This window comes from Streptopelia decaocto, assembly GCF_964273445.1.
Source record: "Streptopelia decaocto genome assembly, chromosome: 3".
Lineage (NCBI taxonomy): Eukaryota > Metazoa > Chordata > Aves > Columbiformes > Columbidae > Streptopelia > Streptopelia decaocto.
This window is the reverse complement of record NC_138656.1, coordinates 97,187,400-97,202,096: the sequence shown is the minus strand read 5'-3', so window position 1 is coordinate 97,202,096 and position 14,697 is coordinate 97,187,400. Positions and strand designations below refer to the sequence as shown.

The 14,697-nt window shown below is 44.8% G+C and overlaps 1 protein-coding gene across 1 annotated transcript in view; it reads right to left on the bottom strand.

The window, feature by feature from the left end:
* CSMD1 (CUB and Sushi multiple domains 1) overlaps positions 1-5,616 on the bottom strand; it is a gene marked incomplete at both ends in the record, with an annotated part of 1,064,284 nt that extends 1,058,668 nt beyond the window's left edge. The window contains one exon of the mRNA XM_082048870.1: positions 5,550-5,616. Within this exon, the coding sequence (XP_081904996.1) occupies positions 5,550-5,616 (67 nt within the window). The remainder of the gene's footprint in view (positions 1-5,549) is intronic.
* Positions 5,617-14,697: the final 9,081 nt, after the last annotated feature.

The window sequence follows — 14,697 nt, the reverse complement described above, 5'->3', positions numbered from 1 at the left end:
ATCTTTATCTGCCCTTTTAACTGAACGTGCCCTCCAAGTAAAAATGGCAAGAAACTGTTGCCATTTTCTTTTTTTTTTCTTCTTAATGGGTAAGAGATACAGAAAAAAAATATCATCTCTAAGCAAGTAAGACTTGTTATTGGCAATAAGATGCAGCATTGCTCTTGTAAGAGTTTTCAGTGCATGCATTTACCATTCAATTACAAAATGTGGGCAACTGCTAATTGTTGCCTTTGTGTGTCAATAAAACACTAGCAATAATCAAAGTAATTTGTTTAAGCAATTATTCCATTGAGAAATGCTTATAAAAAATATAGTGTAGATTTTTCTTAAATGCAATGAAAATGTCATATAGTTGAGCGATGTCTTTCATCCAGCCAGAACAAAGATGTGTGAGGACAAAGTAAGATCTCACAGCTTTCCTCAGGCATTAATGGCATTTTTCCCTATTTCAAAAGTTGCTGGTTGATAAAAATGGTTTAAAGGAAATTGCAACTGATGTAGAAAAGTAAAACATCTAAGTAAAAGAAAGTGATTCATACACATTAGGAGAATTTCCATATGATTCTCATTCTTTGTTCGCTGCAGAAACAGGAAGAACATCCAATTTAGCTCAGTCTAATCTGGCTAACTTTGCAGCCGTATGGAGAACTAGAGGCCAGATTCTTATTCAGTGACCCTGATTTTTATCCCATTGTACACTTGAATTTTATTAGTGATCATGTCCATAGTTAAGTTAGTGCTTCGGTATATTGTACCAGCAATTCCCCTTCGCACACTGCATCCCCCTGATGGTTACAGCCAGCCTGGCACTACACTGCAATATCTTTGCTTACACATAGGGCTGTTGACTAGCAGAATAATGTCATCATGATCAAAGAGACACGAGAGTTCAATACAGATTTGAGCAAAATTAAATTACATCTTATCTTTAAATTCATTAGAAGTTTTATACAGTCACACTATTAAGCAATTACTTCTCTGAGGAAAGGTTGTGAGAGGAAGTCTAATGCGATAGTGACAGTGTACAGATGAGATGTCTTGAAAAAGTTGAATTGGTGATCCCTAGGGTATTTCAGCCCTTCCAGAGAGCATGATAAGTCTTGGATGCATTGGTTTCTGTTTAAAATATTCACAGTTTCAGATTGTTCCTAATTTCGTGGGGCCAAAGCTTTCATGAATGTAAATGGTATTGAGGATAAAGTCCCACAGATGTGTTTTAAAAACTTGCATGTATCAATGTATGTATAATGATACTACAGTATAACAAGTAATAATAAGATGAGCTAGATTTCATGGTTTTGAAGAAAAAGCAGTCTGCAAGGGCAAAAAATGACAACTGCTCTCACCCCAACAAAACACCCACGTCTGATCAAAATCATACATGTCTGTGTAAAGGGACGCAAGAGTGACAGTCAGTAAAATAAACAGAAAACAATCTCCAGAGTGGTTCCTATATATTCAGGTCACAGAGAGTGCTAAAGTCCCCTCACAAATTTCAGTATATCCTGAAGTTCATGTGTGCTCATGCCTGCATGTGCTTGTGTACCATCTCAAGCTCCTCACCCCAGCATACTGTTCCACACACACCAGTATCCCATTCCACCCCCAAAGAAACTGAGAACCCTGGCTGATGGTGGGAATTCAAACCTCATCTATGGGTTCAAAGGTCTAAAATGATTGTTTGAGGAATCTTTGTTGAATAGATATGGTCTCCACTGTCTTATATTCAAATTGACCATATTTCTGGTTCCTCTATAGAGTTAAGGACATTATACACATATTTTGATGGAGAGAATTGGAAAAGACACAGATCTTACCAATACATAAATGCATTTTTACATTAAAATATTATGTGGTCAGAACCGTCTGTGCCCTTTTCTGCCTTTCTGTGGCCAGTTCCTCACTGGGCTGGGGCTTGGGGAATCAATCCATGGAACACTTGGTTTTGCAGCTGGGTATGCAACACCTAGCTCAGATGTTCTTTTGAAAAATCCTTTTTTCAGCTCACCTAGGATTGCTTTAGTCTTCTCTGGAAGGGAATGGTGCCTCTCTAGAGAGACCAGCTTCACAGTTTGAGAAACACTGCTTTGGAGAGAGACAAAATACAGGACTTCAAAAGAGACAAACACTCTTCGTCCAATAGGAGTAGGCCTTAAACACAGGGGTAATTTTGTGTGATGTAGTCATAGCAATTATTTTGACAAAGTGATAGTAGCAAACAGAGGGTACATAAAATGTTTTGGGGTTTATCTCCTTTTTCTTCTTCATCTATTTTCTTTTCTTTTCTTGGTCTTCTTTTTTCTTCTTCTTTTTTTTTTTTTTTTAATACTAAGCTGTAGATGTGGGAGTCCTGGATTCAATTTAAGAACAGAAATGTTTTTCCTTTGCTATTTCCATTAATCTGAATGATACCTCTGTGCATAAGCCTGCTTATGTACTTTTTGTTTGAGGCAATTACGTGGCGATTAAGGTGTTGTATTTGGTTACCTGAACAAGTCCAGGGAATGATCTTGAAAACATACACCAGGACAATTTTAAATATTAAGCAATATGTATTTCTGCATTGAAAATAGCTTGTCCACAGACCTCATGTCAGAGCAGAAAGATATTGTAATCTTTTATCTTGAATTTTAGTCTCAGGTCAGTCTAAATCTACCATTCATTCTCTAGCAATATGAATTTTTACAGAAATGGTACTGATGTGTTTTGTATTTCAAGCAAATCAAGGTTTTTTTATGCTTTCTTTATCTAGGATATAACCTATCAGAATTAGCAAATGGCTCTATAAACAAGCCCATCTTAACATGCAGAGCTGAACAGTGTGCTGCCTGTCTTGTTGAAGCATAATTGCTATGATAGGGTAGTTTCTGTGAAAGTGGTTCCTTTAAATTACTCCATACAAATTTCCCTTGATGCTTAAAGCATAACGGACAAGGAAGAATCCCTCAAATGTTTTCTGAAACTCCCAGATGTATCAGTCAGACAAAATGGGTCCAAAGAAATTTATAGAACTGCACCTCAGATCTACCACAATGAAAGATGACATATGTTCATTTTGGTCCTTATTTCCGTCTTTAAAAAGTTACAGAAAATTGCACATCAATAAAGGGTTTCCATTGCATTTCATAATGAGGAACAATGCGGAAAGCAGCCCACCTCTCATTTTACTGAAAGGGAATGCCTGTGGCAATACCTCCAGAAATTTAGCACCTTTTTTTTTAATGATAAAACCCTCACACCAACCAAAACTCGGGTGAATTCTTATTACAGTGACTACCGAACGATTCGACTGCTAAGAGGCTGGTAAAACAAAGAGTTCTGGGCATATATTAATTAAAATTTTATGTGCTTTTGAAAGCCTAGGCTGTTCATGTTAGTAAGAAAGGACTTCTTTCACTGTCTAAACTATAAATGTAATTTCAGCCTCAGGATTATAGTTGACTAAATATAGATACCTGTGCTCGATTGCCTGGGAAGGTAAATGGAAAGAATTATGTCAAATGCCCCACTGGTTCCTCTTCTACCTGTTGTTTGACTTCAATATTAAATCAGTTTGTAGCCTTTAAGTAGGTGTGTTGCTGCTCCACATTAAGCGAGGTATAATTACATTCTGCAGAGCAGCATCAGAGGCAGTGCTCAAATGTTCCTGGCAAAGCCTTTGTATGTAAGCAAAACACGTCGGATCTCCGCTGAATAACCATGATCCAGCCTCCAGCTTTTCATATGTGCTGTCAGCCATGAAAAGAAAACACTTAAATGTCAAACGACAGAACCAGCTACAGTGTATTTAACAAATGAGTCGCGGGTGTCGGCCCGCCTCAGGAACCGGCGCGGCCGCGGCTGCAGCTGCAGTTCGTCCCGGGGCACCGGGCTCAGCTCTGCCGCCCGGCCCGGGGCTCCCCCGCCCGCCCGGCCCCTGGCAGGGGCAGCGCCGGTGCGCCCGGCATGTGTGCAGGCTGGGAGCATCTGCCAAGCTCCGCGCAAGCAGGGGACAAAGGCACCGGGGGCGGGGGGAATGCTCGAAGTTTGGGCAGGGCAGCCACGCCGAGAAGCCCCCGCCCGCCCCGGGCTGTGTGTGCTGCCGAGCACAGCCCCGTCTCCAGGAGCTGCCCGCTTCACAGCCCAGGAAACCCGGGCACTTCTCCCCGCACTCCCTTCCCCACGGAGACAGCGCGACCGGGGGCAGGCGGTTGGCGTTGACTGGCGAACTGAGGCAGCGGCAGGTTCTGGGCAGAGGACGGTGCCGCCGGACTGGCGCGGAGCCGCAGCCGCTCCTCTGGACCGGTCAAAGCTCCCGCCCGGCTGCCGGCAGACCGGGCTGGCCTCCCACCGCCTCTCTCTCCAGATCGTGGCCAGAGCCCGCCGGAGGGAGGGCACCCTGCCGTGTCGCCAGGGCGGACGAGGGAGCCCGGCCGCGAACATCCGCAGGACGGGGAAGGCTCTAGCTTCGCCCGCCAGCCCGGGCCGCGGTCGGCTTGCCCCGCTCCGCCTGCTCCACCCACCCCCGCACCGAAAAAAGCAGTCAGAGAAATAAAATGGTGGGAACGATGTAAAGCGCCTTGGACGGGTTAAGGGAGGCTCAGACAGCACAGACCGCAAGGGGAACCGTCCTCCCGGAGGCAGGCAGAAACAGCCGGGAGCGAGGTGGGAGAAGGCAGAGGCTGTAACGGGGACAGGTGCTCAGCTGCGAGCAGCATCCCTCCCTCCCTCTCTTGCTCTTAGATACACATGCATGCTCGCCATCTCCCAGCATGAAAAAGCGCAGGGCTAATGAGAGGCGAAGTGAATAATGGGGAAGTTGTTGTATCCAGCGATGAGGCAAGTGATGGGGTTGAGGCCAGCACTGAAGTTGTGTAACCCAATTCTCCACTGTCCCCCCCTCGTTTCTCTTCCCTCCCCGCACTGATTTTAAGGGGAACCCAGCTGGGGGTGGGAGACGCTCCCCACTGCACGCCAAGCAGAGAAGCCCTCTACCCGCCGGCACGGGCAGGCAGCTGGTGGAGAGGAACGCCGGCTCCGCATCCCCGCCTCCGCGTAACTTGCGGGGAGCGGAGCCGGCTGAAGGCAGGCGGGGGCGGATCTCCGCGGCCACCCACTCCGCGCTCTCCCCAGAGCACGGCAAATGCCGGGGAGGCGGGAGGAGGGGAGATCCAAACTTGCCAGCCTGGGGACTGTCCCTCGCACGGCTGCGAGTGCCGTTCGTGCGTGCGCGGAGAGCGAAGTGTTCCCAAACTCTGCCGCTGCCCAGGCGGCTGGATGCGCACGGCTCTTGCAGCGCCGCAGGGGCTGCTGCCCGGCTCCTGGGGGCTGGTTTCTCCCGCGGGAAATGGCCGGTCGGGAACCGAGCCCTCGGGGAACACCGGCGGACCCGGCAGGAGGTGGGAAGCAGGGAGAAGGGAGACCGGGCTCGGGAAGCCTACTGTTTCCCGGCGCAGAAACGAAGGCAGGGATAGAGCTCATCCGAGCGCTAGCTGCTTAGCTGTGGGGGGAAATCAGTGCCATAACCCCAGCCTACACGAATCCAGTGCAAGAAACCCAAATCTTACCCTGAGCTGCAGTGAGGAGCCCCGCGCAGAATATCAGCAGAGACTTGAATTTCCTCCACGCAGTCATATCTGCAGTTATTCCACACACACACACACTCACACCAAACCCCCGGCGGCTCTTCTCGGCTGCGACCGTGTCCTCCGAGCGGCAGCGGGGCTAAGGACAGCGCCAAATAACCACCACAGGGCGAGGAGAGGCGGAGAGGAGCGGTCCGGGTCCCGAGCGCCGCGCAGCGCCCGACGCCTCCTGCAGGACTGCGCGGGCGGCTCGCTCCGCTCTGCTCATAGCATCAGTCCCGCGCCGCGGCGGGGCTGCGCCGCTCAGCGCCCGCGGAGCCCCGGCGCCGCCGGCCCGCCGCCCGCCCAGGGGAGGGGAGGGAGGGGAGGCACGCCCGGCGCCGCGGGCAGCGCGGCATCCACGGCCGCCGGCGGGGAGAGCCGGGCAGCGGCGGCGGCAGGAGAGGGATGCGGAGAGTGCGAGGAGGAGGAGGAGGGGAGAGGGAGGGATCGCGGCGAGAGCAGCGCAGGCAGCGCAGCGGAGCGGCTGCCAGACACACGAGAAACCGCCGCCGCCGGACTCAACCATCACTTCCCATGGAGAGGGGAAGGGGCCGGCGTTGCGCAGCCGGTGCACGCCAAGCCCGCAGCCCCCCGCTTTGCCGGCCGGCCCCCGCACGGCCCCCGTGGGGGCGCCGCGGCCTTCCCCCCCCGCCCTGGCCGCGACCCCGGGCAGCTGCCGCCGCCTCCCGAAAGCGCCCGGGGGAGAAGGCTTCCCTCCGGCCCTGTGCTCCCCTGTGATGGGAAGGGTGACGGCTCCAGGGCTACACCTGCCCGGGGGGCTCCTGCTGCACCGCCCCGGCGCCCAGTTCCCTGGCTCTGCCCGCAGCTCGGCTCCCTGCTCCTCCACCCACATGCGGGTGCGGGTGGTGCATGTGCTGGGGTGGGGTGAGAATCTCTAGTCCGAGGTGAAACCCTCCTTTGCCTTGGTCCCCACTCGTGAGAGAGGAAGGCTTTCACGTCCAATGTGCCTTGCTTGTTCGTTCCAAGTTGCTCATCAAAACAAGCTGTTGTTTCTGAGGGGAACAAGAGCAGCCAACGTCTCTTTGAGGAACACTGCTTTGTCTTTATGTTGCCATTCCCGAGTCCTCCTCTTGCCAAGAGGAATTTCTGCCATTAACTATCCTTTCTAAAACAAACAAATAAACAAAACCCCACAACCCCAAAATCGGGCATGGCAATATGCAGGCAGTCTTCCCCATTGCCACCCAGCACTCAGCAGGTTTGGTTCCCTGAGCCCCAGGGAAAGGAAATGGAGACCCAGGGCTGGCCTGTCACAGATCCCCAATGCTTCCATGGCCTCGGCAGGTGATGCCCTTTGCCAACAATAGTTTCTGTGCCAGGCCTACCTGCAAACGAGTGGCAAAAAAGTGTCCAAACCTGACTTCCAATCCATGAAGACTTGTAAAGATTACCACTACCACTGCACACTTGGCCTGACTCCATAATTAATGCTTACTTATATCCGTAATTAAAATACAAAACCTCATATGAAGGAAAGAAAAATGCAAACACCTTTGGAAAGGTACTTTCAAGGTTGTAATTATTCACTTATGATGAGTTATCTTTTGTGGTGAAATATGCAAAGTTGTTTCCTCATTGTAAGTTGCAAGAAGGTGGTGAATGAGCACTGAACGAGGTAGGCTGACTTTGTAATAAGCCTGTATTTATGTATAAACGTTGCGGTTCTCACTCAAAAAAAAAAAAAGAGTCCAGGGCCAGGCAAGCTGCCGAGATAGATGTGGCATTGCTGCCATCTCGTGGCAAAGATTCCCTCCCTGCCTGCCCTTCGCCTTCTTTGCCCTGCCCGGCCTTTGCTCAGCCGCTCTTCCCCTAAATCCCTACCCCACTGCGCTCCGCAGCTGGGTTCGAACACTTCCAAAGGAGGGATCCAGGCTTAGTATTCATCCATATTTTAAAAACGCCTCGGGGATGCATTTTTGCATTCGTGAAAGTAAAATGATGCTAATACTTGTTAGTACCAGACATCATGTAGCCAAGCTGCACTGCAGAATTCCCCAGTCAGAACTGCTCAGGCTTCTCATGTACATCCCTCCACTTAATTCTTGTCAGCGTACTGGGGGGAATTCACTAATGCTTGTGAGAAAGAGAGAAATGGTCACTAAGGTGAAGCTGAGACTCTTAGTTTCTGGCCTGCAGTACTCTGAAGCTTAGATTTTTAAAACAAGGAGTTTTTCGCATTGCATCTGGCCCAAGATATCCCAATCATTTTTAGTTTTGTTTCATTGTATTTTTTATTGAGTTGGAATAGTTAAAAAGTCATAAATAAACTCCATTACGGCTGAGTCTAGCCGAAAACAGTAATGATTGTATCATTTCTTGTTCTGTTTAAGCAAGCACTCTTAATTTTAGAAGTTGCTGAAGTTTAACCCTGCTCATATCAGATTCTGCAGAAGCTCCAGTATGACATAATATGTGCTTTCTTGATCTTGACTCACCCTGATCATATTTACTGCCTCTTGAGGCTTGCCATACTTCTGAGGATTTTTTGGCCTTTACTGCGGTTTCGTGCCTGGTTCCTGCTCTATTGAGCTAAACAAGTGGTAGCTTCTTCCCCTCATAGCACCTAGATAAGGCTAAATAACTGGGTACCATAACTGCTATCACTGCAAAAGATGCCTTCTCTCCTTTCTTACATTCTATGACAGCAAGCCATATGCATAAACATTGTTGGCCATTAGCCAACTCGTCACTTGTCACCTGAATTAGTGCCTTACTGAGATAAATGGGACAGCACAGACCCCCCAGCAAACATTTCAGGCTCTCTAAAGACTCAAGTAACTGTTATAGTGACTTTTACGAACCCTGTGTGACTCAAAAGTTTTGCCAAACCCAAAAGACCCAGACGATTACTGTGGAACAGAAGCCTGGCATTCCAGGAGGGATCTCCACCAACCTGACTGGACCTCAGCATGGAACTGTGTACATAAACACAGTAATTACAGATGATCTAACCTACTTACTGTAATCTATCTCTTGTATTTTAAGTACCTAATGTATTACCATAAAATCCCCAAATTTATGTGTTTGAACAGAGGCAATATTTCCCTTGATTCCCTATAGATGTGTATGGGGGAGTGTGTATGTCAAGACTGTTTGTACTAAATGGGGTGATTTAAAGGTAACTTGACAGGGATTTATTTTTAATTGAGAACTGGTTCTTTTGCTTTTTGATGCCATATATAAAAAAAAAGAAAGGTTAGATTCCCCTTTTCATTTTTCAGATTGTTATATTAGTAATTTTGAATCCCTGTTTCTCTCTTGTCACTTTTTGGGAAGAAGCAGCATCTTTCTGTAAGGTACAGGAATATTTGTGCATAAACAAGCAAAACTAGTGATTCAGAATATAGCTGAAAATGTACTACATACTCGCTAAAAAGGGTGCTTGGGGGAACCCATAATCAGAATTTGTACTTGCCAGCAGAGACAGAAGGCAGTAGCTTTCTGCCAGGTTATTGTGAAGTCTTAAGTTTAAAAATGTGAAAGTTTTAAATTTAAAATAGTTTGTTGGGGAAAAGAAAAAGTCTCTAAGAGAAATCTTCAACAGCACACAGATTTAGGGTAAGGAAGTCTGAAAGTAGAAGTCTTCTCCATAAACAACTCCATTAAATGTTTTGGTGGTTTTTGGTTGGTTGGTTTCTTTGGGGGGTTTTGTTTGTTTTTGGTTGTGTTGTTTTGGTTTTTTTTGGTCCTGCAAGCTTTTTAGTTGTTAGCAAAAACAGGGAGTACAGTTCTGAATACTCTCACTTAACACATTTTCTTTTCAATAGCTCTTTTTTCAGATTTGAAACATTTTGTGATTTCTTTAGGCGTAATAGTCTTCCATGCTGGAACAATAAAAACTGTTTGTATGTACATATGTTCCTAACCCAATTTTGTTACACCGTAAAGAATAAAAAGGAAGCCATGCCACCCACACACTATCTACAGTTAGCTTGTTGCTTGAGATTTGACTCTGCTTTCCTTTTGTGATAATGTTCTGTCCAAACTAAAAGTTTCTCTTGTAAGATTGTAGATAATGACTACAGCTGCATCAACTGCAGCTGCAACATCTGCTACAACTGCCTCATTGTTTTATATACTGTACCAGCACAGACCAATAAATATAAGTGCCAAAAGTCTTCTACACTGAAAACAGAAGGAGAACACAGGCAGTAGATATAGGGAAGAGATGTTTACAGGCTGGTAGGCCTCTTCAAGGCCTCTTCAAGGAAATATTGGTCAGCAAGAGAGGATGTTATGATACTGTTGTTCAAGAGGGCCCCTGGGGCTAAACTAAATGTTCTACTAGATTGTATTCCCTCTGGAGTGCTTAGTTTAGGGAGAACAGTTGGCAAGGCTGTGGGGGGAGATGTATGTGGCCTGTTTTAAAGTACCCTCAGGAATTATTTAGCTCCACAGGGACAGGGTCCAGCACACTGCTTCTTCTCTGCGCACCTACACAGATCCCATCTGTCCTTAAGTTGACATTAATAATTGATGTTAGGATGATGAGACATCTGAAAGACATTTCTGCCTTTGAGGGAAGGTGGGATTTGTAGGTAGTAGCCTTCAGGGTGCCTATAGGAGACAACACCAAAGTCATTACACTTAGGTACCGTTGCTCAGAGGCTAACCATTTTGCTTTTAGAGCCTCAGCAGAGGAAAAGGAAAGTTCATTGAAGCAGTTCAAGGAAAACAGATGATTTGTTTTCTAGTTAAGGAGATCCTGCAAAGCATGAAATATGCTATACAAGAAAATTTGAAGCAGCCTATTAACATGTGGGTAACAGTGGTTAGCACTATGGTCTAAATAGACAGCAAGTCTCTTGTTGGTGAGTAAAATGTGACAGTGGCAGCAAACTTTGGGAATGAAAAGTAGTAACTCCTATCAAATGGGAGAGATAAGGAAGAACTAGTGGAGGGAGGCAAAGAATAATACAGAAAACAATCTTTTTGGTAGCAACCTGATTGGATATGGGAAGGCCAAGACTTCATTTGTCAAAGATGGAAGGATACTGCTGTTATTGAGACAGAAGAAGAGATGTTTGATTGTGAGGAGACTTTGGTCATACCTTTCAGGAAGGCGCCATACCCACATGTATTGAGAATCTCCTAGTTACTTCATTTCACCTGTCTTGCCCAAGAGTGACCACGCTGTTGAATGATGTACAGCTATGTAGTGTTTTAATTATGAGCACGTGCTGACTTTATTATTAGAGTGCTTGGGTTAGCATCTAGTGAACTGCTGTAACTTGAGCTAGCATGGTTCTCCTATTCTATTTGCTTAAGCATTTTCAAGAGTTATGCTTTAACCTAGCTCTGTTTGTGTGGTTTCCTCATGATGAGCGATACATTTCATTTAGTCTTGCAACCTACTTGATAGAAACTAAAGATTTTTTGTGTATGGGAAAAGACTTAAGTTAGACTCTTGACTTGTATTTTGAGCTAACTGACTGAGAAAGAAAGATTTAGTGTATGGGAAAGGATAAGCTGTCTGTTTTATTCATGGTGAGTTGGAGATGATGGCTACATATACATGAGGAGATGTCAGAGAGGCAGGCTGAGATTTCAGTTTGGACATAAGGAGATTAGTCTGGTGTAGACTAGTATATCTGTGAGTCATTAGCAAACAGATGGTAGTTGAATTTGTATTCGCTGATGAGATCACACAGAAACAAGGTGTAGAGAGAAGAGAGAAGGAATGCAGGGACAGAAAACCCACACAGGAATTTCAAGAGTGCATGAGAATTATGTTCTCAAACATACCACCTTGACAACCAGGTGAAGAGAGAATTGCTGAAGACATGGACATAGAGTATTCTGAGAAAGACTGTGTGTCAGGTCTGAGTGGATGAAAACGGTGTCCTCATGAAATTTAAACAGAGAGTCTTTAAAGATTTTACAGCTAACTGTTTCATATGGCTTTGAAGAAGGTTAAAAGTAAATCAGAGAAAACAGTTGCTCGGAAGGGATTTCTGAGAGTGTTACAGCAAGAATATGAGAGAAGAATGAGCTAATAGCTGGGAGTTGAAAGTAGAATAATGGGAAATGTAGATAAAATTGTACCATTTCTAACATGGCAAAGACTAATCCATAAATAAATTTAGGGTTAAATTATCAGAAGAGAGAATAGAGGAGAAGGAGAGTACAGGTCACGAGAAGAATGGTGAGAAATTATGATACTGATCACAAGAGAGATCAGATGGCAGGATAGAATGGAGGCACTGAAGCAGTTAGAGGAGTCAAAGGAGGCAAACAGAGAAGAAACTTTTTGAATATATGGCCAGGGAAAAAAAAAAAAAAAAAAAAAAGAAAAGAAAAGGAGGAGGAAAAAAAACAGGAGTAAAGCTAAAGCAAGAGTAACATTGAGCAGTTCTTTAAAAATTGTTTATAAGCACCTCCTCTAACTAGCTTGCTTGAGATTTTTATTCCTTACTAGATATTGCTCTGATTTAAGATTTAGACCATTATTATGGTGCAGGACACTTCAATTATAGAGAAATATAATTGCAATAAAAAATCTAACATATCAACAAGAACGGTTAGTCAAACATCTTGCATCTCCTTTTTTATTGCACCTTGAGGCTGCTTAGTTGGACTTAAATTCTGCCAGATTGCAAGATGAATGAAATTCCAAAGATAGAATCAGTCCTTCTATCCTGACACTGAATTTTTTGACTTAGTTTTTAATAGTGGGATCTTCACAAGAAGTGTTAACAGCCATGATAGGAAAAGAGGGAGAATGCACAGATAACCAGGTGCGCAATCATCAGTACTTTAAAAATAATGACTATCAACAAATTACACTTAGACTACAAGAGGCCTTGACTGAAATGACTTAATCTCTTGAGATATATTCACTTTGGCAGGTGCTCCAGGAAATTAGTTCCTATGGCTTATACTAACTGAACATTTTGAGTACATTTTGCCTGGTTATAAGAAAAGGGTACTGCAGTGAAGACAGAGAGGACTGCTGTGAGGTTTTTATTAGGAAGATATTTCTGCATTTTTCTGAGCTCTGGTGGTGGGCTCATTGGGTGTGCTAAGCTGGAAAGTAGTAATGGTGACAGTCTGTCCTGTTTTCGGCTGGGACAGAGTTAGTTTCCTTCCTAGTAGCTGGTATAGTTGTGTGGTTTTTATTTAGGATGAGAATAATGTTGATAGCATACTGATGTTTTAGTTACTACTGAGCAGGGCTTGCACAGAGCCAAGGCCTTTTCTGCTTCTTACACCACCCCACCAGTGAGTGACCTGGAGGTACACAAGAAGTTGGGAGGGGACACAGCTGGGACAGCTGACCCCAACTGACCAAAGGGATATTCCATGATATATGATGTCATGCTGCATATGTAAGCCAGGGGGAAAGCTGGCCAGGGACCACTGCTCAGGGACAGGCTGGGCATCAGTTGGTGGGTGGTGAGCAGTTGCACTGCATATCATTTGTTTTGTATATTCTCTTTTCATCATCATTATTATTATTTTCCCTTCCTTTTCTATCCTATTCAACTGTTTTTGTTTCAATCCACAAGTTTTACTTTTTTTTTTTTTTCTTTTCCCAATTCTATCCCCAGTCCCACTGTGGGTAGGGGAGTGTTTAGCTGTGTGGTGTCTAGCTGCCTGCCAGGTTAAACCACAACACAGTTCCAGTAGAACATCTGGGTTACGAATAATCTTGTGAAGCCCGCATATATATTCTTAATAGGTGTTGCAGAAATAGCTTCCACCACACCTCAAAATATTTCTTCAGAGCAAATGAATTTCATCTACGTACCTTAATTACCTAGTTTGTACCTACGCACACTTCAGGGATCTTCCCATGCCATAGTTCCTTACACAGCAAACACTGTGCAGACCTGTCTGTTTAGGTGTTTGCTGGATTTCACAGCTTAGTTATCTCCCTGTATTGACTGGAAAGAGAATTCGATGGTTTCATCAAACTGCTTGACAAAGTCACGTTTAAAGTTTCCTTATGTGCCATTTCATTTATGTGTTAATCTGCTTCTAAATCCTTTTCTCATCTCATCACGTTGCTGCAGAAAAGAGTTACAGCATCATGAATTGGGATGCAAATATGCAGATACACCAAAATAATTTCTTCCCCATGTACACATTCTAATCCTCCATTAAGGAAAAAAGAGGTGTATTCCACTTTCCTTCAAAGGCCAACAGCCTCACAATTACTGCAAAATTATTCAGTGAAGCCTTTGCATACTGGGAACCTGAGCTAAGTGGCAGCCTTTCCATTGACTTCAAGGATGGCTGTATCATGTCCTGTGCAAGTAGCGAGACTAGAACCTTGACTGACGGAGAAGAAGATATAAAATTACAGTACTAGTTGCATTCAAGTTTCAGTGGCAATGCAGTATTACTCCTAACAGCTGTGTATAAGCATGAGACAAGAACAATCTCCTGGTGGAATTTCGTACCTCTAGAGGAAAAATTTGATGTTTTCTTATTATGGTAGGCAATTATCAAGTCAATAATGCCCCCCTCCACAGGAAAAAAAAATCCAAGGGACCTATCACTAGAATATAGTGATTAGGAAGTCATCATGTAGTCTCATTTCTCTACTCACAATATTGACCAAGCCAGATGGGGACCAACTAAATCTTTGAAATGCAAACATTGGTAGAGTTGACCTATCAGCATAACCTCAATTATCTTCCCAAATATTGGGTGGCCTGACATTGGACAGTAATTGGTTTTGCTAATATCATCCAAAGATGAGATTTTGAGCAAGAGCCTAACTGCTACTTAAGTAAAGCTGGCAAAACGCCCTTCTGAAGAGAGGCATTAACTGTCTTCATCAATAATGCGCTTAAGTGTCTCTCTACTTTCTTTAACCAGACATGAATTTTTCATTTTAAAAGCTGGAAAGAAAGCAGGACCATGTTCTGTTCTTCATGCATGAAACTAAGGGAAGTCTACCCTTTTACACTGAATGAACTCTTTGGTCTTTGCCATCTCATTCCCTCTTGAATAGTATTTTAGCCAGCTGTTCTAAAACAGAGTTCCAAGCAGTGATGATCTATCCTTCCTCCTTAGTCCTTTACAGATCATCTGCTTGATAAATTGCCATTGCCTTTCC